Source organism: Hemicordylus capensis, chromosome 3 (assembly GCF_027244095.1).
Source record: "Hemicordylus capensis ecotype Gifberg chromosome 3, rHemCap1.1.pri, whole genome shotgun sequence".
Lineage (NCBI taxonomy): Eukaryota > Metazoa > Chordata > Lepidosauria > Squamata > Cordylidae > Hemicordylus > Hemicordylus capensis.
Genome location: NC_069659.1, coordinates 51,929,404 through 51,950,916, shown reverse-complemented (window position 1 = coordinate 51,950,916; position 21,513 = coordinate 51,929,404). Strand labels below are relative to the sequence as shown.

The 21,513-nt window shown below is 42.0% G+C and overlaps 1 protein-coding gene across 2 annotated transcripts; it reads left to right on the top strand.

Moving 5' to 3' along the window:
* Positions 1–5,883: 5,883 nt before the first annotated feature.
* Positions 5,884–20,557, top strand: TIPRL (TOR signaling pathway regulator). 2 transcript variants are annotated; one of them, XR_008319128.1, is made up of 8 exons: positions 5,884–6,159; positions 7,682–7,861; positions 10,994–11,093; positions 11,208–11,339; positions 14,288–14,383; positions 14,606–14,787; positions 15,483–15,545; positions 17,944–18,004. XR_008319128.1 is itself a non-coding variant. In XM_053307536.1 (7 exons), exons 1-7 carry the CDS (start codon positions 6,059–6,061, stop codon positions 18,076–18,078), a joined length of 807 nt encoding a protein of 268 aa, XP_053163511.1. In that variant the 5' UTR covers positions 5,888–6,058; the 3' UTR covers positions 18,079–20,557. The 2 variants fall into 2 exon arrangements, 1 of the variants encoding a protein (XP_053163511.1); XM_053307536.1 differs by lacking the exon at positions 14,606–14,787 and having other exon boundaries at positions 5,888–6,159; positions 17,944–20,557.
* The last annotated feature ends 956 nt before the right edge of the window (positions 20,558–21,513 follow it).

Sequence of the window (21,513 nt, the reverse complement as noted above, 5' to 3'; positions counted from 1 at the left end):
ATTTGGGTTCCGGACTGTGTCACGGTGAATGTGGGCTAAATGTCCATTCTCAGTGCACCACACAGTCCCATACCTGATTGCCCCTTCCTCCACAGCTGCAGTGCTATGTGTCTTATACTAAACTAGTAGGTGAGGCCTGTAGTTGACAGGACAAAGTCATTTTGCATTTTAAAAAAGTTATTTACAGCTCCCCTCGGCATATTTTGGTATAAAAAGTAGTGCATTTAGCTACTTTAAGTGGCAGGATTCTTTCTGCAAATTTTTGTATCTGTAGGCATTCTGGAAAAGTGACTTTATTTTGCACAAACAAATCTACAAACAACAAACTCTTCAAAATATATAATAGATACAATTATATATGAGATTTTTTAATGTGCTTGCAAAAGAGAAGTAAAAAAAAAAAGTTTGAAATTTGTAAGATGTCAGTTTCAAACATTCATTTTATTGAATAAAGAATACATATGACACATTTAAATCATATTAAATATGTATCTGAGAGAGATCTGCTTCTCTAGGATGTGATGTCATCTTTGAATTATTAATCTGTTCATTAAGTGTTAAAATCTGTTCATAACAATAACAGTTCAAATATGATGATTATATTCAGAATTTCTTCTAAAAAATACACACACCCCTCCATTTTTTAAAAACTTGCCCCAGCATATTCCAGTGTATAAAGCATATTGCCCGAGCATATTCTAGTGTATATCATTTGGCTAATCTCAGTGGCAGGATTTGTATATGCAAAATCTGTAGGTAATCAGTGACTTTCTGTCACACACCCAAAACTCTTCAAAATACATAATAGGTAAACAAACAGAGCCAAATTATAGATTAACACAGCAAGTAGTCAGGCTCTTACATCCACATTAGGCTACAAGTGTTGGCTATACTTTTTATCCAACCTGTGATTCTGTGTATGTTGTACACATAGAATCACAGACTACATGAGGCTGGATGAAAAGAGCATCTTATTATCAGTAGTCCCTTGCTTACTGTCTCTGTTTTCATTCCGAAAAGAAGTCTGTAAAGGACAAAAGCTTGCATACCCCTGCTGCATGAGTTTTTAAAAAAATCCTGCACAATACACTTAAGATGATTTTTTAAAAACTACACAATACATGTATCTTTTTCTTACATCAATTTTTACATAAGCCTCTCATGGATTTGATGAATAAGGCAACAAGGACTCACTTTTGTCTTATCTTTGAAGTTGTTTCCTCTTTTAAGCCACATGTATTTACAGTGTACTGTATTGGTCTTTGCAATATAGTGTGGCAATGTATTTCCACAGATGAATAACGTTGAAAGTACATATTCTGGTGGTCTTGATTAAATCACTGACTTTCACCCTCAGTTCCTCTTTTTTTTTTTTAAATAGGGACCATTTAATTCTTCTCTTAACTGCTTCAAAATATTACTCATCAAAAGATGTCATACAACAACTGAAGGCACAACTTGTGATTTCAGTCAATATTTCACAGGAAGCACACCAGAATAACAAGAGCGAAAGACCTACAGTATCGAGTCCAGCATATTGTTTGCCACAGTAGCCAACCAGATGTTTCTGGGAAGTCCACAAGCACGTTCCTAGTTCTTGATTCCTAGCCTTGGCTTCAGCTGGGCCTGTCCTGAGAGCCTATTCCTTGCATCTAGCCTGAAAATTCCTATTGCCATGCATCTAGCCTGGAGAGTCTAAATCCATCCCTTTTGACCTCTTGGTCAAAATAACATCTAGACCAGGCCTGCTCAACTTAGGCCTCCTAGCTGTTTTTTGACTACCAGAATCCCCAGCCACAGTGGCCAATAGCCACTGTTGGCCAACATCTGCAGGAGGGCCAAAGTTGAGCAGCCCTGATTCTAGACCAAGACTTAAGTAGAATACTTATGACTTTTTGTAGGTTTATCTGCTTGTAACCTCTGTTCCTTATTTTACTGTAATAAACTATTTTAAAACCTTTTTTTACTATTGTACAGCACTGTGTTGGGTTATATACCACATTTGCCCTGCTCACCTTGCTGTGACACACATGGTACGCAAAGGCCCTGGGATTTGGGGGATTTTCCTTAAACTTCAGGAAATACCATATTTGCACCCTTGAACATTCTCATGAATGGTTTGGGGGGTTCAGGATGTCACAGGTTTCCAACCTGCCTGTAAAAATGGTAGCGGCAGCGAAAACCTTATCAGGAGTAATTTCAGGATGCAAAGTCTTGGACAATTTCACACCTCCTTTTAGGCACAATGCCTCACAAGGCGGCTCACTATATGTGTCTGATTGGCAGCTTGGATCATCCACTTTCAGTGGTCCCCCATTACCCACCTGCATGGGGCATGCATGAGTAACTTATGAGTATCTTACTCTGCATGGGGCCAGTGATGGTAAAAAAAGAGCAAGTGGTGGCCAGCAGCTGCTCCTGCTCCTCTTCCTCCCAGTGATGGTGCCTACAACCCCTGCTAACTGAGCAAAGAGGCATCTTTTAAAAGTGGTGATTCTCTTTATTTAGCAGGGGGAGAACAACTGGCCCTATCCAACCCCAGCACAGCACCCCTCCAGTGGCTGTTGCTGGTGTCAACCTTCTGTTTCTTTTTAGATTGTGAGCCCTTTGGGGACAGGGGACCATCTTATTTATGCATAATTTATTTTTCTGTGTAAACCACTTTGAGAACTTTGGTTGAAGGGTGGTATATAAATATCCATAGTAGTAGTAATACTAGGGCATGCTGACCCCTGACACCAGGTGTGGCACAATACCCACCAAGACCTTATTGGAATGTGCTCCAGCATTACAGATACCATGGTAGGCTTCAGTTGGAGAAACATCCTGTGCCTTTAAAAGTCTGCATAAGAATCATAAATTTAACAGTTGCAGTCTTCCCCATCCCTATATTGCTCTTGTGTGGAGAATGTTCTCCTCTAAATAGCTGCCTGACATTCATACCCATGTTTTTAACATTATGTAGTTTGTTTTCTACTCTTCAGGCACCCAGGATGAGTGTGAGTGAACACAGGCTAGAGCTCATTGTCCAGCCTAATCTGTGGCAGTGATGGAACAGAAGAAACTTTTTTCCCCCATCCACCATTGCATCCTATCAGTGTCATCCAGCGGGGCTTTTCTGGGTGGTGCAGGGTCTTTTGAAATCGCCCTGGGCAAGATATATTAGAAACCTCAGTAGCATGCTATGACACATTTGCATAGAACTTTGAGGGTAAAATCACTTACATTCTTCATGAGATGGATTCTATGGCTGATGCAGGGTCATTGGGAGAGGTATCCAGAGTAACACTTGGTCTAGTTTTGCTGGAGGAGTTTCAATTATTGGTCTCCGTAGATGTGGACAAGGTGTTTAGTTGAGTTTGGCTAATGATGAGATGCCAGGGAGGGAACTTGGAACCTTCTGCTCTTCCAATAGCGGCTCCATCCCCTAAGGGGAATATCTCACAGTGCTCACGCATGTAGTCTCCCATTCATATGCAACCAGGGAGGACCCTGCTTAACAGGGTTCCATTCTTTCCCCTATGCTGTTTAATATCTACATGAAACTGCTGGGAAATTACATCTGGATATTTGGCCTGAGGGGTCATCATTATCATCATCATTATCAATTTTTATACTGCCCTTCCAAAAATGGCTCAGGGTGGTTTACACAGAGAAATAATAAATAAAAAAGATGGAATCCTGTCCCCAAAGGGCTCACAATTTAAAAAGAAACATAAGATAGACACCAGCAACAGTCACTGGAGGTACTGTGCTGGAGGTGGATAGGGCCAGTTACTCTCCCTCTGCTAAATAAAGAGAATCACCATGTTAAGAGGTGCCTCTTTTGCCAAGTTAGCAGATGGCACTCAGTTGTAGCTCTCTTTTTCATCAGACGCAGGTGACATGATCACTGTCCTAAATCAGAGCCTAGATGCAAACATGAACTGGATGAGGGCAGAGGGTGAACAAGCTGAGACTTAATCCAGACAAGACAGAAGTACTGCTGGTTGGTGGTTCCTCTGCCAGGGTGAATGATGTTCAGCTTGTTCTATCTCAGGCTGCACTCCCACTGAAGGACCAGGTTTGCAGTCTGGGGGTGCTCATCAACCCAGCACTGTCACTAGAGGCTCAAGTGGCTTCTGTGGCTCAGAGCACCTTTTATCAGCTTCGGCTGATATGCCAACTGCAAGTTTGTGACCTTACCTAGACAGAGATAGTTTGGTCAGTTATTCATGCTCTGGTAACATCTTGCTTAGATTACTGCTGCGCATTATATGTGGGACTGCTGTTACCTGGGAGGCCCCCAGTTACCACAAACCAGACGAACAAGGATGATTGAAAGAAGCAATAATCACCATTTATTTAGTTTACCAGCGCTGGGGCTTTTCTCGGTGCCTCATGGCCTACCAGAGAATCGCGCTCAGCTGCCTGGGTCACAAGTTTTTATACTTTGGCATAACTACATAGCTGGGCGTCAACATTCAGCCCCAAACAACCAATTAGTTCATTGGTTAACATCATTGTCCGTCATATTACAAATATTATAATCATTGCTAGTTAGACAAGCATTCCCTAGTACAATGAAACCTTTTTCTACTGCCTATTGATAAGCGAAACTGTCTTCCTTCTTCTTCTAGCCAGATGTCCTTGAAGTGTTATTTTACAGGCCTTTGCTGGCTCTTGCTTTCAGGAGGTACAAGGAGAGGGGGGCTCTTCCCCCTCTAGCTTGTCAGCAAATTTATGGCTTTACAGCTAGCAATTTGGCAAGGCAACTTGCAGACTCTATTAACCATTTCTTGACCAGTGCAAACCTGAGTTCTGTCTTACTCTTTTTGCAAAGACACTTTCCCATTCCATGAGAACAAAGTAGTTACAAAGCAGCTTTCAGAAAAAGCATTTTCCCCTCATTCCACACTGCCTTTGAAAATGGTCTGGAAACTGCAGCTGGTACAAAATAGGGGTGCAAGATTAAATGGGAATGGACGTTTTAAGCATATTACGCTACTGCTTCATCAGCTGCACTAGCTCTAGCACTAATTCAAAATGCCGTCTTTAAACTAGAAAGCCCTAAGTGGTTAGAGACTGGGTTACCTGAGAGAGTGCCTTGCCCCATATTTCCAATCCAGTCCTTAAGATCTTCAGATGCCCTCCTCCAAGTGCCCCTGCTAAACAGATGGCTACTAGGGAGAGGGCCTTTTTTTGTGGTCAAACCCCATTTATAGAATAGCCTCCCCAATGAGGTTCACTTGACTTCCATCACTTTGTTCTTTTAGACACACCAGGTAGAGAGACCTTTTTGTTCATTCAGGCCTTTAAAATTTCCTCTGAAATCTGATTTTTAACTGATCTTAAGAGTGTTTAAACTGCTTTGTATTATATTTTGTACACTCCACTCCACCCCTCCATCTTTTGGTCTGTTGTGATTCAATGTGTTATGTGTTTTTACTTCATATCTTAATTAATTTTAATGCTGTGTTGTGAGCCATCCAGAGAACAGTTTGTTATGGGGAGGCTAACAAACAAAGCTTAAGAATTATTATTGTTGTAATAGTAAAAAAAAAAGTATCATCCTTATTAGCTTCTTTTATACTTTTGAAAAATGAGTATGAGTATTTGCAAACTCTGCAAGGAAAAGGAGCTTTTTTTTTTTTAACGCTTCCAGATTTACGTTGGGTTTTCGCATTTATCATTCCTTCCGAATTGCGCCCCCCCGGAGATAAGAAGACTGGACCAAACACAACCGGGAACCGGAAGCCTTATTAGAGAACCACGAGCGCTACATATGTAGTATCACTTTGCCATATCCATCCACGAGTGGTACACTATGCATCTGAGCATGCTCCAAAGCATTGGCACATGCTCAGTATGGCCTCCTCTTGTCACCTGACAGCCGAAACCCGGAAGCGGAAATAGAGGCGTCTCGTTCTTTCCGGTGGTACTTGCCGCTGGTGTTTGGGAGTCGGGGAGGGGGCTGAGGTGTCGCTTCCTTCCTGGCCTTTTCGGGGCTTTGTTCCTCCAGTAAGGCCTGGGAGAGACTTCCTGTCTCTATGGTTGCTTTGTCGTTGCTGCCGCCAACATGATGCCCGTCTTCAAGAGCAGCCGGCGCGACTTCACTTTTGGGCCGTGGAAGCTCACCGCTGCTCGGACCCACATTATGAAGTCGGCAGAGGCCGAGAGGTGCGCGCGGGCGGGCGGTCTGCCAGGGAGGCTGGGGGAGCTCCCCTCTGAGGACAGCGAGAGAGCTCTGTTGGTCCCCCCACAAATTGCGTTAGGCTTCCCAGCTGGGAGAAGGGGGTCATCAGAGAGCCAGGAACTAGGTGTGGGAGCTTCTTCTCTGTTCGTAGTGCTTAAGCCCTCCCCCATTTCTCCGGTTAAAGGATCAGGTCAGACTCCGATAAGCCCTTCGGTTTCACTGTCGAATGTGAACAGCTCCTAGTTCTGTAGTAGATGTGTTCTATGGGGAAAACTGCAGCTGAAATCCATGGGCATGAGCTGTACATGGACATGTAATCAGCACTCGTACAAGTGTACACAGGTACAGTCTGTACACAGGTACAGCCACTCACATGTGTTGAACACAAGTTCAGCAGTACAGATCCTATGTGTACCATGCATTTGAGGAGCCTGTTCCCTAGTTCGCTTTTAAAATGACTTGTATAGCCATCCACATAAAAACACGTATGAGTGTGCAGACATCTGTATACTTGCACAATGTAGTGTCTGAACAGAGCTAAGGTGTCCCCTGTATATGACAGCCCTTTTTGTTGACTTATAATCCTCTTGATTATAAATCCTGTTGATTATAGAGCATCAGTGGTACAGCATCTTCTTTGCATAGAGAAGGACTTTGGTTTGTTATCTCAGTCTTGGGAAAGAATGGGAAAGATCCCTGTGTGAAATCTGGGAAAGCTAATCAGTATAGATAACTAGGGGTGTTTACAAAACTGCCTGGCACAGTTCAGTTCAAGTTCCAACTCGACTGGGCCAGTTTGATTTTGCCCCCCCATTGGAACCCCCCTGGTTTGGTTTGGGAGGGGGGGCTCGTCGACCTTTTTTTCACCCCCCTGGAGGCTTCTCTGAGGTGGCCGGGGTGGTGGTCTGTGGAGATTCCCCCTTCCCCTGCTGGCCTTCCTTTATGCAAAGGTCACCCAGTTCAGGCAGTCTTCGGCCCTTTCCGGGCCTATTCCCTGGCATTGTGGCCATTTTGGTGGGTGCTGCGCATGTGCAGTGGGACCCTGCATGGCGTGTTCAGTGCAGGAATCTGCAACAGCATTATTACTAAGTTTGCGGTAAATTCTCATATAAATAGTGTATGATGTGGGTTAATGATATTACATTTTCATTGTGTGAGAATGTGCTAGGAATCAACTGTGACTTCCCAGTACACATTAGATGCTCATGGTATAATCTACATGCTGGTTTCATGTTCGTTCCTACAGGGAATTGCCTTCTGCATAGCAAACTAGTAATTTATGAAACAGCCCCAAATGTTTCATAATGAAGTGTGATAGTTTTGGTGGGGTTAGGCCTTCCCTTTGCATATTTCAGGGGTTGACTCCTTGCTAACATAGACTGTATCAAAAATGACAATATCAGAATAATCTTTGGAGCAAAATATATATCTGGTTACTTTATTTTAGATTCATGATGTATGTGAGAAATAGTTCCATATTGATGCAACCTCCTTGTTTCCATGCAGGTTAGCTGAAGAATTGCACATGCCTTGTGTCCCAGAAATGATGTTTGGAGATAATGTCCTAAGAATTCAGCATGAGTCTCTTTTTGGGATAGAGTTCAATGCAACTGATGCTTTAAAATGTGTAAATAATTCCCAAGGCATGGTTAAAGTTGCCTGTGCTGAGGAATGGCAAGAAAGCAGGTAATAACCAAATATGTTCTCCTAACTAGGAGAAACTGGTATAGTGTGTGATCTTGATGGTCACGTAACCCTTCACTTTTGTATTTAACTTGAAGAAATGATATTGTACAGTGTCAAGGCTGTGTGTGTGTGCGCATGTGCATTCAGAATGGGCCTGCCTTGATTCAACCAGGGCAGGATCTAAAATTAACTGAGGAGACATTTACAAAATTGTGAGCACGCACATGTGCATGCCTTAGAGGGAACACTGGTTGGCAATGTTTTATTTTGGAGTGCTACATTCTCATCCTGTGCCTGTTTATTCAGAAGTTAGTCCCACTAATTTTACTGGACTTTAATCCAATATTAGTGTCATAGAATTATCTATATTATTAATTCTCCAAGACGGGCCATGCATGGGGACGTGGTAGAAAGGAGGAGATTGGCTGACAGTGTTTGCAAGCAGAAGCACCTGTTTGGGCAGTGGGGCTTCCATATGCAGATAGGGAGGAGGAACCTGTGGCACTGTGGTGATTGGGCAGTGGGGATTCCCTATGCAGATAAGGAGGAGGAGCCTGTGATGGTTAAGGTCAGTTGGAATGCAACTGTTACTGGTCAGAAGATGTTCTTGATTGTAGTGGAGAGGAAGATCTCTCTCTCTCTCTCTCTCAAAGAATAGCAGGCAGGGGTCTGCAAAAAGATGGGTTGTGAGGGAGGAAGGAGCCCCTTCAGGAGAAGGTGGCTGCCGTTGTGTGAATTAGATGAGGAAACAAGATGAACAAAATCTGTTAACTCAGGGAGGGAGGGAGAGAGAGAAAAAACATGAAGGGAGGGGGGGAGAAAGAGTGGGGAAGAGCGAATGGAGGAGAGAGAAAGAGGAAAAGAAGGGAGGGGGAAGAGAGACAGAAGGAAGGGCAAGGGACGGGCCTGAGCCCATGGCAGCACTAGCAGCAAGGAAGGGCCCAGTCAACCACTGCTGCTGTTTGGGGCTACCGAGGTCATTGTCGGAGGGAGGCAGGCAGACAAGGGACGGGTCTGGGTCTGTCAGCGGCCTGAGGGGAACGAGTGGCCATGGTGGTGGCAGCAGAGAGGAACAGCCCCGTCAACCACTGCTGCTGCTCCTGGGTGGAGGAGCGGGGCCTGGGTGAGGGTGGGGAGGTCTCTGGGGATAGGGGGCTGCAGCTTGGCCAATAGGCGGCAGCAACACTGCAGCTGAGACCAAGAAGGGTGAGGGGGATGGAAGCAACGGGAGAGAGGAGGAGCAGGAGTGCAGCTAAGTGGGGTGGGAAGATCTCTGAGGTGAGGGGAGCAATCAGGTACTAACGTGCAGATGCTCTAATGCGTGCAAGAGTTCCAGCATTGAAGCGGAGATAAATAATGGTGGTGGTCAGGATGCAGAGGTGGAGGGCTGGCAGGCGAAGCCCCTCCGGCCAGAAGAGGTGGATGAACGGCGGGCGAAGCCCCGCCTGCCAGGAAGAGGGTGTGGTGGCGGGGAAAAATAATGGTGGCAGCAAGGAGGTGGGCAAACGGTGGGCAAAGCCCTACCAGCTGGGAGGAGAAGGTGGGAGGCGGCGGCAGGATGGCCTGGCCCTGGCCCACCCAATGGGGAGAGCTGCAGTGGGGGGGAGAGCGAGCTGCGCGGGGGAGAGCGAGCGAGCTGCGGGGGGATGCCACAGGCTCAGTGCACAACTGCACAGATGCTCTGTGCGGGGTCAGCTAGTTATTAGTTATTATAGTTATATTTCACAACACAATTTAATTGTGTATATGGTAACTGCTGCCAGGCTAGCTATAGCCAAACATTGGAAAAATCAAACCATGTCAATAGACATCTAGTACAAGAACCTATGGCATATTGCGATCTCAGAAAAGCCAACCCATATCATTGGGTCATATTCAATTTGGCCAGACTTTATTCTTTACACTAATTGGGAAAATTATGGTTGTTTTCCTAACCCAGATAATATTAGTGTGTGGACGGATTGATGAATTGGAGTTTGTCGTATTATTTTGCTGTTTGTGTTTGGCTCAATATTGTTTAGTGTTGTAAATTTGTTTTAATAAAATTATATTTCTAATGGTTAATATATTTCTGGGAACTGCAATCTTAGGTGTAATGAAATAGCCTTCTACTTGCCGCTTCTGGTTCCTAATATATGATGTATTATATATTATATAAGGTTAATGCAGGCTGTGCATCCGGCAGCTTTTGGGGGAACTATTACTGTTGTGATGGGAAATAGAAGAATGGGTCTTGGCAGAGCAGCTGGCTGTTACAGGGGAGGGGAAACTAGTAATTTAGCCACTGTTTCCACTTCTGGCTGCCCTCTCAGCTCTCAGGGAGCAGTTCCAACTACCCACAAAACCAGCAATGCTCCTTGGCAATGCCAGATTGGTTCAGAATAAGACCAAAATCATCCATGACATGATCATGGATTAAGGAGCTAATCTGGCTTGTATAACTGAGACCTGGATAGGGGAGGATAGTGGCCCAGTTTGGGCCCAGCTTCTCCCAGCTTCTCCCACCTGGCTCCTATGTTGTGCAGCAGGCTAGGGAAAGTGGGTGGGGTGTGTGTGGAGTGGCCGTGGTCCATAAGAAGACCATCTCCCTTACCAGGACCCCTGTGAGACAGTTGGCTTATATTGTGTGTGTATTTCTGAGACTGGGAACTAGGAATAATGATTCTGAATTGTTTTATTGTTTTAAATGGTGTTTGCCTTTTGTTTTTTTACTTGTTGTGCACTGCCCAGAGCCTTTGGATGGGGTGGTATAGAAATGTAATAAATAAATAAAATAAAACAGTATTACAGTTTCCTTGATGAGCAGTTTTGAGCATGAAAAACCCGAAAATGACATGCTGCATTACATTAAATTTAGTTACATTTCTTCTTCCAAAGAGCTCAAGGTGGCATGCAAGGTACATGCCCCTTTTTGATTAGGAATGAATTAAACAGTTACTATTACTATGAATATTTATTTACATTTAGATTTTATTAAAACTGATTTTAATAAAGAGACATCTTTAAATGTCTCTAGGAGTTGAAAGGTATTTACACAATCAGCACCATAAGAAATTGTGTCTTTATAAGAAGATGGCCTTTGTAAGCTTCTGTATTTAGCTTGCTCTGAAGTTGTTTATCTTTTTCCTTTAGGACTGAGCCTGAGCACCCAAAGGATGTTGTTAAGCCTTATGATTGGACCTATACAACAGATTACAAAGGAACACTATTAGGTGATATGTTTAAATTAAAGGTACAACTTGAATTATGTTCTTTTGAGTATCTTGTAAGCGTGCATCTGTTATAAGATTGTTCTTTAGAAGCTGTTTAAGAAAACATAGCTTCTAACCTCTTATGTTTTTTCCAGGTTTCCACCACAACAGAACATATAGATACAGAGAAGCTAAAAGCCAGGGAACAGATTATGTTTTTTGAAGAAGTGCTGTTGTTTGAAGATGAACTTCATGATCATGGAGTTTCAAGCCTCAGTGTAAAAATAGTGAGTTCACTCTCTTGTATGTTTTATCTCCTAAAGCAGAAAATGTTTTTAGAGTTCAACTGAAGGTGAGATGCAGTGCCCAAATCTTCAATATTTTTTCAGATAAATAAGGAATTTAGGCAAACAAGTTTGTTTTATTGAAACATTTATATCCCACTCCCCACCCCAAGGGATTCAAAGCAGCTAATAACATAAACATTAAAAGAAACAAGGATATTGAGTAAATGCAGTGAAAATAATGCAGCATTAAAAACTTCACACAAAATACAAAGCACCAAGAAATAAAGATTCAGCAGACTACCAATAAGATCAAATCCCAAAGCAGAGAGCATTGAGGAGCATTTGCAAAAGTCTTTGTGAACAAGAGAGTTTTCAACTGTGCTTAAAAATAGTCAGAGAGGGTGCCAGGTGCCTTACGGGGGAGGGTGTGCCACAAAGTGGGGTAGCTTTCCCATTGTCACTGACATTTTGGAGATGGAGGGATGTATAGGAAGACCTCTCTGAAAGATATTATGATGTGGGAGAGGGATGAGGTAGCATCTTCAATCTTGCCTATAAACGTACTGATATTATTTATTTATTTACTTACTTATTTAACTAATCTCTTTCTATACTGCCCAAAACTTGCATCTCTGGGTGGTTTACAGTTAAAATCATTTAAACATTAAAATCATTAACATTAAAATAATTTAAAACTATGAATCTAATTAAAAGCCTGAGTGAATAAATGTGTCTTCTGTGCCTTTTAAAAGTTGCCAGAGATGGGGAGGCTCTTATTTCAACAGGGAGCGTATTCCAAAGTCCAGGGCCAGCAAGGAAGAAGGCCCATTCCTGAGTAGCCGCCAGCCGAGTTGGTGGCAACCTCAGGTGAACCTCTCCAGATGATCTTAACAGGCGATGTGGCTCATCGGGTGAAGAAGACATCCTCTTAAATACCCAGGTCCTATGTTGTTTAGGGCTTTATAGGTAATAACCAGCACCTTGTATTTTGCCCAGAAACATATCTACAGCCAGTGTAGTTCTTTCAACACAGGAGTAATGTGGTCTCTCCTAGATGACCCAGAGACCAACCTGGCTGCCACACTCTGGACCAACTGCAGTTTCTGGACTACATACAAAGGCAGCCCCACATAGAGTGCATTGCAGTAATCCAGCCTGGAGGTTACCAGCATATGTACCACTGTTTTGAGGTCGTTCATCTCAAGAAATGCACGCAGCTGGCATATCCGCCAAAGCCGATAAAAAGCACCTCTGGCCACCGCTTCAACCTGGGTCACCAGGGAGAGGTTTGGATCCAGAAGCACCCTCAGACCGTGTACCTATTCCTTCTGGGGTAGCGTGACCCCATCCAGAACTGGCAGACCAAACTCATCTCCCAAGTTCCGACCCCGCACAATAAGTACCTCCGTCTGATCTGGATTCGGCCTCAGCTTGTTATCCCTCATCCAGCCCATTACCGCCTCCAAACAGGCATTTAGGGAGGTTATGCCTTCTCCTGATGATGTTGACATGGAGAAATAGATTTGGGTGTTATCAGCATACTGATAACACCCTGCACCAAATCTCCTGATGATCTCTTTTAGTCGTTTCATGTAGATGTTAAGCAACATCTGAGACAATACGGAGCCCTGAGGGACACCATACGAAAGTTCAGATTTTGAAGAACAGTCTCCAAGAGACACCATCTGATATGTTGTCTGAGCACCTAAGCACCTAGTGCATGTCAGAACTCTTGCACCTGCATTCTGAACCAGATGTACTTTGTGAAGGGTCTTCAAAGGGCAGCACCTAGAGTGTGTTGCAGTAGTCTATACAAGAGTTGATGGGCGTGGGTCACTGTGGACAGGTCAGCCTGAGTCAGAAATGGAAGCATTTGGTGTGCTTGCTGAAGCTGGGTGAATTCCCTGTAGGCCACAGTCTAAACATCTAGCAGCAAACCTGGAGCCAGGAGCACTCCCAAACTGTGAGCCTAATCTTTCAAGGGAGCACAAGAACCTCAACTAGAACAGATTGACATATTGTTATTGGATCTGTTCCTTTCCCGACCAGGAGATCCTCTGTTGTCTGGATTTAATTCCAGCTTGTTTACCCCCATTCAGTCCATCACAGACACCAGATACCAGTTTATTACATTTGCAGCCTCTCCAGCTGGCGAAGTTATTGAGATGTAATCATCATACTGATGACATTCCACACCAAATTCCCAATGACCTCTGCCAGCAGTTTCATGTAGATGTTGAAAAGCAGAGGGGACAGAATGAAATCATGTGGGACACTGTTGATCAGGGGCCACAGTGTCAACGCAAGAGTCCCTCAGCACCACCACCAAATTTTGTAGAAGCATTCCTTAGAAATGCACTCCATAGGGATGTCTTTTAAAATGTCAGCTTGTTTCTTTTTTGTTTTCTCGATTTGATTTAAAGGGAAGCCCGAGGACTAATAGTTTGGGATTATATTGCAGCTATAAAGGCCTAGCTGATATTGATATCCTGACTCTTCCTTTCCTTAAGACATTGGGGCTAATCCAAATAAAAATTGCAGGATAGTATAAACAGGAGGTGAGAATAACAGCATAATCCTAAATATATTTACTGAAAAGTAATTCCAACTGAGTTCAATGTGACTAATTCCCAAGTAAGTGTGCCCAGGATAACTATTGTGTTTGTTACATTTCTATCTTGCCCATTATTTAAGGAGCTTAGGGTGGTATTCTAGACTACTAGCCTGCATTACCCCCCCCCCCAATGTCTGTGTGCACACATACCTCTTTTGTTCATTTATGCCTACAAAGAATGAAAGAACCAATTTCTGTAGCCTTCTTGGTTATTGCAGGCAAGTGGCTATTAATGACTAATGCAGATATATAAGATGTTGAGCTAGATAAGTACTTAAGAGCAAAATGTTGCTTACATGTGCAAATGTAAATTTATTCTTACTGTTTTTGGCAGAGGGCAATGCCTTCAAGCTTCTTTGTGCTGTTGAGGTTTTTCTTGCGAGTTGATGGTGTGCTTATCAGAATGAATGATACAAGACTTTACCATGAGGTAAGGAAGTCCTAATATGGGGGTTCTTTTTCTGTGTGCTACCATGTGGGATAGTCATTGGTATTGAGAAGTAAGCTGCTATATATAGCCACCTGATATAGAGATGTCTATATCAGGCAGTACAGAAATACGATAAAATAAATTTGCTGTTTTTATTTAATGTTTTTTGAATGATAATATTGAAATAGGTACAAAGAGATTTCTTTGTAATTGCCTGACTAGATTGCAGATAGCCCTTTCTAGAATTGCTGAAGATTTCTCTGCACATGGTTTTTGTTCTGTGAGGAGTCCTGTGATGAAAATGTGTGCTGTGAAGGAGGCAGTGTGAAATGATGGATCACATGCTGTACTACTAGTAGAAATGCCTTCTCCATCCATACTGCATTGGAACAATATCTATTGAGGTGGGCAATGTAATTTGGGGGTGAACAATCCTATGTGGAAATACTACATAAATATTATTTCTGCATTGGTCTTTCCAGATTTAAGATTGGGCTTGGATTCATACAACCTGTATAATTATACAACACCTCATTAAGTATAATGTTGAGATGAACGTGACTGGTTCATTATTTAGTAGATTTTTAGGTTTCAGGAGCTTCTCACCATTTGAGTCTGCATGATGTCACAGCATTTCCCTTAGAAATAACAGCTTACACCCAGACTAGCGTTGTACTAGCATAATGCTGTTGCACTAGTGTAATGGCATGGTGCAGTGACATTGTACAAAGAAAGGACTAGTGCTTGTGCTAGTGGAAGCTGTTGACATGTTGTGCAACAGCTTATGCAATGCATTGCATGACCTTTTGTGTGTCTCAGAGAAGGTCTTCTTAGTAGCTGCATAACGTCATGGAGCACCACAACTTTGCACACCTCTACAAAATTCTTAAATGTGCTCAACTTCTCTCCTTGCACTAGGGCAACACTAGTCTAGATGTCAGCCACCAGGGTTTGTTTCGGCCTGAGTTCATCTGACACTGTAGATTACCATTTAGAATAAACTGAAATTGCTTTAAAAGATCACATGATTGAAACTGAATTGCGTATAGAATCTGACATAATATGCAATTACATTTTTTGCTGTTTTCTTTCTTACTAGGCTGACAAATGCTACATGTTGCGGGAATACACCTCTAGAGAAAGCAAAATATCTTGTTTAACGGTATTAACACTTTAAACATGATTATTTTTCTTTATGCAAGAGTTGGAAACTTTCTGGTACAAATTACATTGTGATGGAGCACTGGCAAATACTACCTTTGTCAGCACCTACTGAGTTTTTGCCAGTGAAAGATTAGCAACAATATTCTAAGGAAAGTAAATGAAAAACACCTTGCAGTTAAGTAACCATTTTGCAGTAAAGCAATGCATTTAAGATTAATGAAGGAAAGGCACATATTGGCCAGTCTGCAACTAAAATATACAAGAGGGTAACTATCAGCTAGAGAAGTGCTTTGCCTATGATGTCCTGACCAGTGTTCTCTCTAATTTTTTTCATCTGTGTGGAATGAATTTTGTTCTGGGCAGCAGTATCAAAGCAATGTGTGCGCACATGCATTCAAGTGGGGCATTTCTGATTCAATCTGAGCGGGATCTAAAATTAACTGAGTGGACCTCAAAAAACTTGTGAGCGTGCGCACGCCTTAGAGGGAACACTGGTCTTGACTTGTTACCAAGGAAAAGGTTTTCTCTTGTAATTTCCCTTGGTGGGGAAATCATAGAATATGGTTAACAGTCCACCTGACTTCACAGAGCTGGTGGTATAGTTGTCTCACTGCCCAGATAGCTCAGTAAATACAGGCCAGATCCACACCCAGTTAAAATCAGATACCTAGTTGAGCACCTTAATCTTGTGTGAACACTAATGCCTGATGTCAAAACTTCCTTCGTCTTGGGACAGGCTGGATTTGATTTAAATCAAATTGATTTAAATCACAATTTAAATCACTAGTCAGTAAGACTAGATTTAAATCATTATTAGTATTTTTTTACATAAAGACTCATTCTTGTTGGTATAATCTTTATAATCTTAATATTTACAACCAGATCAAGGTTTCATTTTTGGCCCTCTTCTAGATAGGACCCTGCTAACTTGGCAAAGAGGCACCTTTTAACGTGTTGATTCTCTTTATTTAGCAGGGGGAGAGTAACTGGCCCTATCCACCCTCAGCACAGGACCTCTAGTCACTGTTGCTGGTATCTGTCTTATGCTTATTTTTAGATTGTGGGCCCTTTTGGGGATAGGGAGCCATCTTATTTATTTGTTGTTTCTCTGTGTAAACCACTCTGAGCCATTTTTGGAAGGGTGGTATAGAAATCAAATAAATTATTAATAATATAATAATGATGATAGAAAAATTGCCCAAAATAATCTTACAGAAACCTCTGGAAGAGCATGACATTGTAAATGGATTAATGGAATTCATTTACCAAAAAATTTAAACATTGCATATATACAGCCTCATGCTAATTAGGGATGGGCCCGGACCAGTCCGGAGGCCATTGAAAAAGCCTCCGGACCAGTCTGGACCTGGGTGGTTTGGTTCGGGGTGGGGAGTAGCTTTAAGAGTGGTGGGAGGGTTTACTTACCCCTCCCGCCGCTTTCCCGCTCTGGCACCATAATCTTAAGAGTAATTGGGGCGGCAGGATACCTCCCTGCCGCCCCTTCCCCGATGTTGCCGAAAAACCTCCCAGGAGTGCTTTGCGCGTGCGCACGTCACAGAGACATCATGCACGCACTTCACGTCTCTGTGACGTGCGCAAAGCACTCCTTGGAGGTTTTTTGGCAACATCGGGGAAGGGGCGGCAGGGAGGTATCCTGCCGCCCCAATTACTCTTAAGATTACGGCGCCAGAGTGGGAAAGCGGCGGGAGGGGTAAGTAAACCCTCCCGCCGCTCTTAAAGCTACCCCCCACCCCAGTGCCAGACCGCAGTTGGCGGTTCCGTGCACACCCCTAATGCTAATCCTTATTTCATGATGAATACCTTTGGACTATAATGTATCTTAAATAGAAAACTATCTTTAGATAGATTTTTTCCTCAAAAAGAATTTTATTTTTAAAAATCTGATTTAAATAAAAAAAATTTGGTTTAAATTTTAAAAAAATCAGATTTAAATTTTAAAAATCCTTTTGATTTTTTTAAAAAATGATTTTTATCCACCCTGTCTTGGGATAATGTTAGAGTTGTTTAATAACTTGTTATGATTATAACGGAACCTTTTACATTCTTAAGAATGTTGGATATCCTTCTGAATTTTCTGGTTTATTCAGACCTTTTCTCATGCCCCATATATTTTATTTCCCCAATATAATGCACCATTCAGTTCCAGACTCCCCCCCCCCCCACTTTAGACACATTTTCATGTTTCTCAAGCGGTCTGATTATGGGGACAGAGGGAATTGCTGAAACTAGGGAAAATAGTAATTAAACGTATAAACAGTATAGGCCATTTAAATATGTGGTTTTAAGTTTTATATTTAAACTTACGTATAGAATCCCCCCCCCCCCCCCCCGCTTTGGCTCTGCATAATTCTCTTTTTACTGTCTTTGCTTTGAAGCATGTTCCTCCGCCCCTGTTTACGGATCCTAATGAGATTGCTCAGTATTTACCTGTCAAGGAAACTCTTTGTGAGAAGCTGCAATTTCCAGAGAATTTGCATCCTGAATCTGCAGCAGCACCAGAAGGCACTTAAGTGGATTCTAAATGATTTTGTGGACTTGAAATAGACATTGTTCTGGAGATCATACAATAATTTGGCCATTACCACTGAAGATTTCACTACTTGCTGGAAAAGGATGTATATCTGGCTAATATTTCTGTAGCCTTAGAAGAAAAAGGCTAACTTCAACGTGTTGCTAATGTTTCAAAATCGCTTTATTTCAACTGTGCCTGGAAGCAATGATAAACTGGTTGTGAAGTGGAATTTTCTGAAATTAGAGAATCAGCCCCAAATCATCAGCCATTCATTTGAATTATAAAGCATTTCAAGGTGGTTTGAAGGGATTTGAAAAATAAGATGCATTCACAGGCTTGAACAGTTTTAAAGAAGTTTATTTTAACATAGTCTTTTGTTATAGAAGGACCCTGTTTCATACAGTGCTAAGATTGCGTACATTGGTAATACTTTGTCTCTAGCTCAGATTTGCTCATCTTATTGAGTGATCACTGATGCTTAACAAGTTTGTGGATCTCAAAATATGTATTGGATACTATTACTATTTTTATCAGTTGCTTGATGTCTGTCCCTAAATAAGAAAGATGTGAGATGCTGTTTGAAGTCTTCTAGAGGAACTAAGAATACTTCATAGACCTAGAGAAATAATGTAACAGAGAGTTGCATAATAAACATAGCCAAGTACTGCTTTACAGTGGGATCTTTTGCTTACTGTTTTCTATGACTTTTGATTCTGGAGTGCTTAAGTCAGTTGAATATTAATAAGATATTCTTGACTGAAATTTTTTGGAAGTGTCTACATTTCTGGTGGTGGAAAATCAATTTTAAAAAAAATCCCCAAGGGTTTATATAAATTGCATTGTTAGAACAAGTACATTCATGTGGTTTCTTGTATAAAGTGTTTGCTACATTTTTATTAAGCTACTATATGTCATTTTAAAGTTATGGATACTTGAACTGCAACACATTCTAATATGATTACAAGGATATTCATAAATGTGTCATTGTGTTCAGACAGTGGCCCACGGTGTTTTATACACTAAACATCACTCTCCCCTTTCCCTAAGCCATCTTTGGAAGATAGCAATCTGTGCTGTGTGTTCTCTCTTCTGGTCCCATTCTTTATTTCTTATAGGAGATTAACACCACTGCTGTGGGGGAACATTTCTTACTTTGTTATTGAAAATTGCTTTTTAAAAGTGTCCCCGCAGTTCCCTTATATGCACATTTTTTGCACAATGGAGCCACTGGGGCACTTCAGCAACATGTTTCTGCTGCAACAGAGGGTTTTGGGTGCACAGGAGAGTGCTCCGGGAGAAGTGCCCACTGGCTCTGTTGCACACAAATGTGCATGTAAGGAACTAATGGAGCTGTGAGAGCAGTCCCACTATGTGCTCAGAGGTGCTATTTATGTGCACATGTCAGTAATTGGGATGTCAGCCACTGACTTATCCAGACTTCCTCTTATTCCCCACCCCCACCATGATTACTCATCATATATGCCAAAACAACAAAGTTGATGATGGATTGTTTGACTTGGGGATGGGACTGGGATGAAATATGTATGGTTAGTTTCCACAGAAAGAGGTTTTGTTCAGTGAGAAGGAATGAACCTAAAGCAAGGTCAAGTATCTTTGAATAGTAAGGACAAATGAATCCTATTGTGTCCTTTACTTAGGGCAGCGGTTCCCAATCTTGGGTCCTCAAATGTTGTGGCTAGGAGTGATAGGAGTTGGCCAACGACATCTGGGAACCCCAGGTTGGGAACCTGTGACTGAAGGTGTGCTTAATTTTGAGGTAGGGATAAAATATCTGGAATTAGTATGAGAACAGAAATTAGAAGTGCTGTATTACATATTTGCATTCATTAATGTACAAAGGTACCAGGGTCCAAGTATAGTAATAGACATTCTAGTCTACCACAAATAGATGGATGCCAACATTGGACCTAGCTGGTAGAAAAGATGGATTACTGGACATTGTTTCCTCGTGGTGTTTTTGTGTGATGTTGTTAAGCAGTTGTGCTAAATACCCCAAACATTAACCCGTCATTCTTGGTAAAACTGCACACACAGTGAGAATTGGTGATGGTAGAGGAACCATATTTCCCTGCAAGAATAAATGCCATATAGACCCTTTTTGTTGTAAATCATTGTGAATGCTGTGTGATACACACAAGGCAGTAAAATCTACTCCTATATATGGAAATGGTTCTATTATATGTTTCCTCATGGAACTAAGCAAGCTCCAATTTTGGTGGGATATACTATATACCATCTTTCAGCACAAGCAGCACTGAATTAAGGGCAGCTGCATTCTCCTTATGTAGCAACACTCAGTTTCAAAGGGGCTTGTGCAGGAGTAATTGCTGTTAGATTGTATTTCAGTCTGTGCATGGAAAAAAGGCATTTCTTACTGTTCTCTAATCCGTTAAACATGTGATAGTTTATACTGTATGCATCTTATCACTAAATAAAAATGTATGCCACACTTTAAATTTCTTCTCTCAACTTTGATTTCCTTTGCAAAAAAGAGGAATATTTTTCTTCACTGGATCAAGTGAGAATTAATAGAAACACTGTTTAGAGTTCTGTTGCTCTTCTATATGTATGTACACACCATTTCCTTGATCGATTACAGATGTTCCTAAACTTGCGTAAATGGGGATGCTTGGAGCTATAGTCCCACATCATCTAAGGAGCCAAAGTTGGAAATTTGTGTTCTATAAAAGAGACAGTGAATGTATTGGTTAATAGACCAAAGCCAACAAAACACCATGTCTATAACAGAAAATATGGCAGCTCTAGAATAGAAAGACATCCCTGAACTCTTGACCATGCCTTCGCGCAGACCATAGGGTCTAAAGATAGGATTATCCCACCAAGTATGTGTTATCCTAGGAGTGTGGGGAGAGGAGACTGGTTTATCTGAGAGGTGCTCCCTAATTTATTTGAGCTAAAGTTGGTTGTAAGAAAAATATTGGTAAAGGTACTCAAACGTTATAGCTGGCTCAAAAGGAAAGGTTGTGTCCTCCAGTAGGTGTCAACTCCTGACAACCACAGAGCTGTGTAATTTTCTTGGTAGAATACAGGATGGGTTTACCATTGCCTTCTCCTGTGCAGTATGAGATGATGCCTATACCAGCGGGGATTTGAATCAATAGCCTCCTGCTTTCTAGGCAGGTTGCTTCCCCACTGTGCCATTAGTTGGCAGCTGGCTCAAAACCAGACTGCAAATAAAACAGTTTTATTGTCCCTTCTACATTCCATACATTCTAGCTATGCACCTTTAGACTTAGAGAGACAGAAGATGGCAGTGTTTCTCTGGGTGAAGAAAACTGAGTTTTCCAGCTTTTGTGACATGATTCCACAGTGCAAACACATCTATCAGCTGGAGCGTACATAAGGTTGCCTGCATTTATTTATTCAGGTTTTATGCCACCCTTCGAAAATG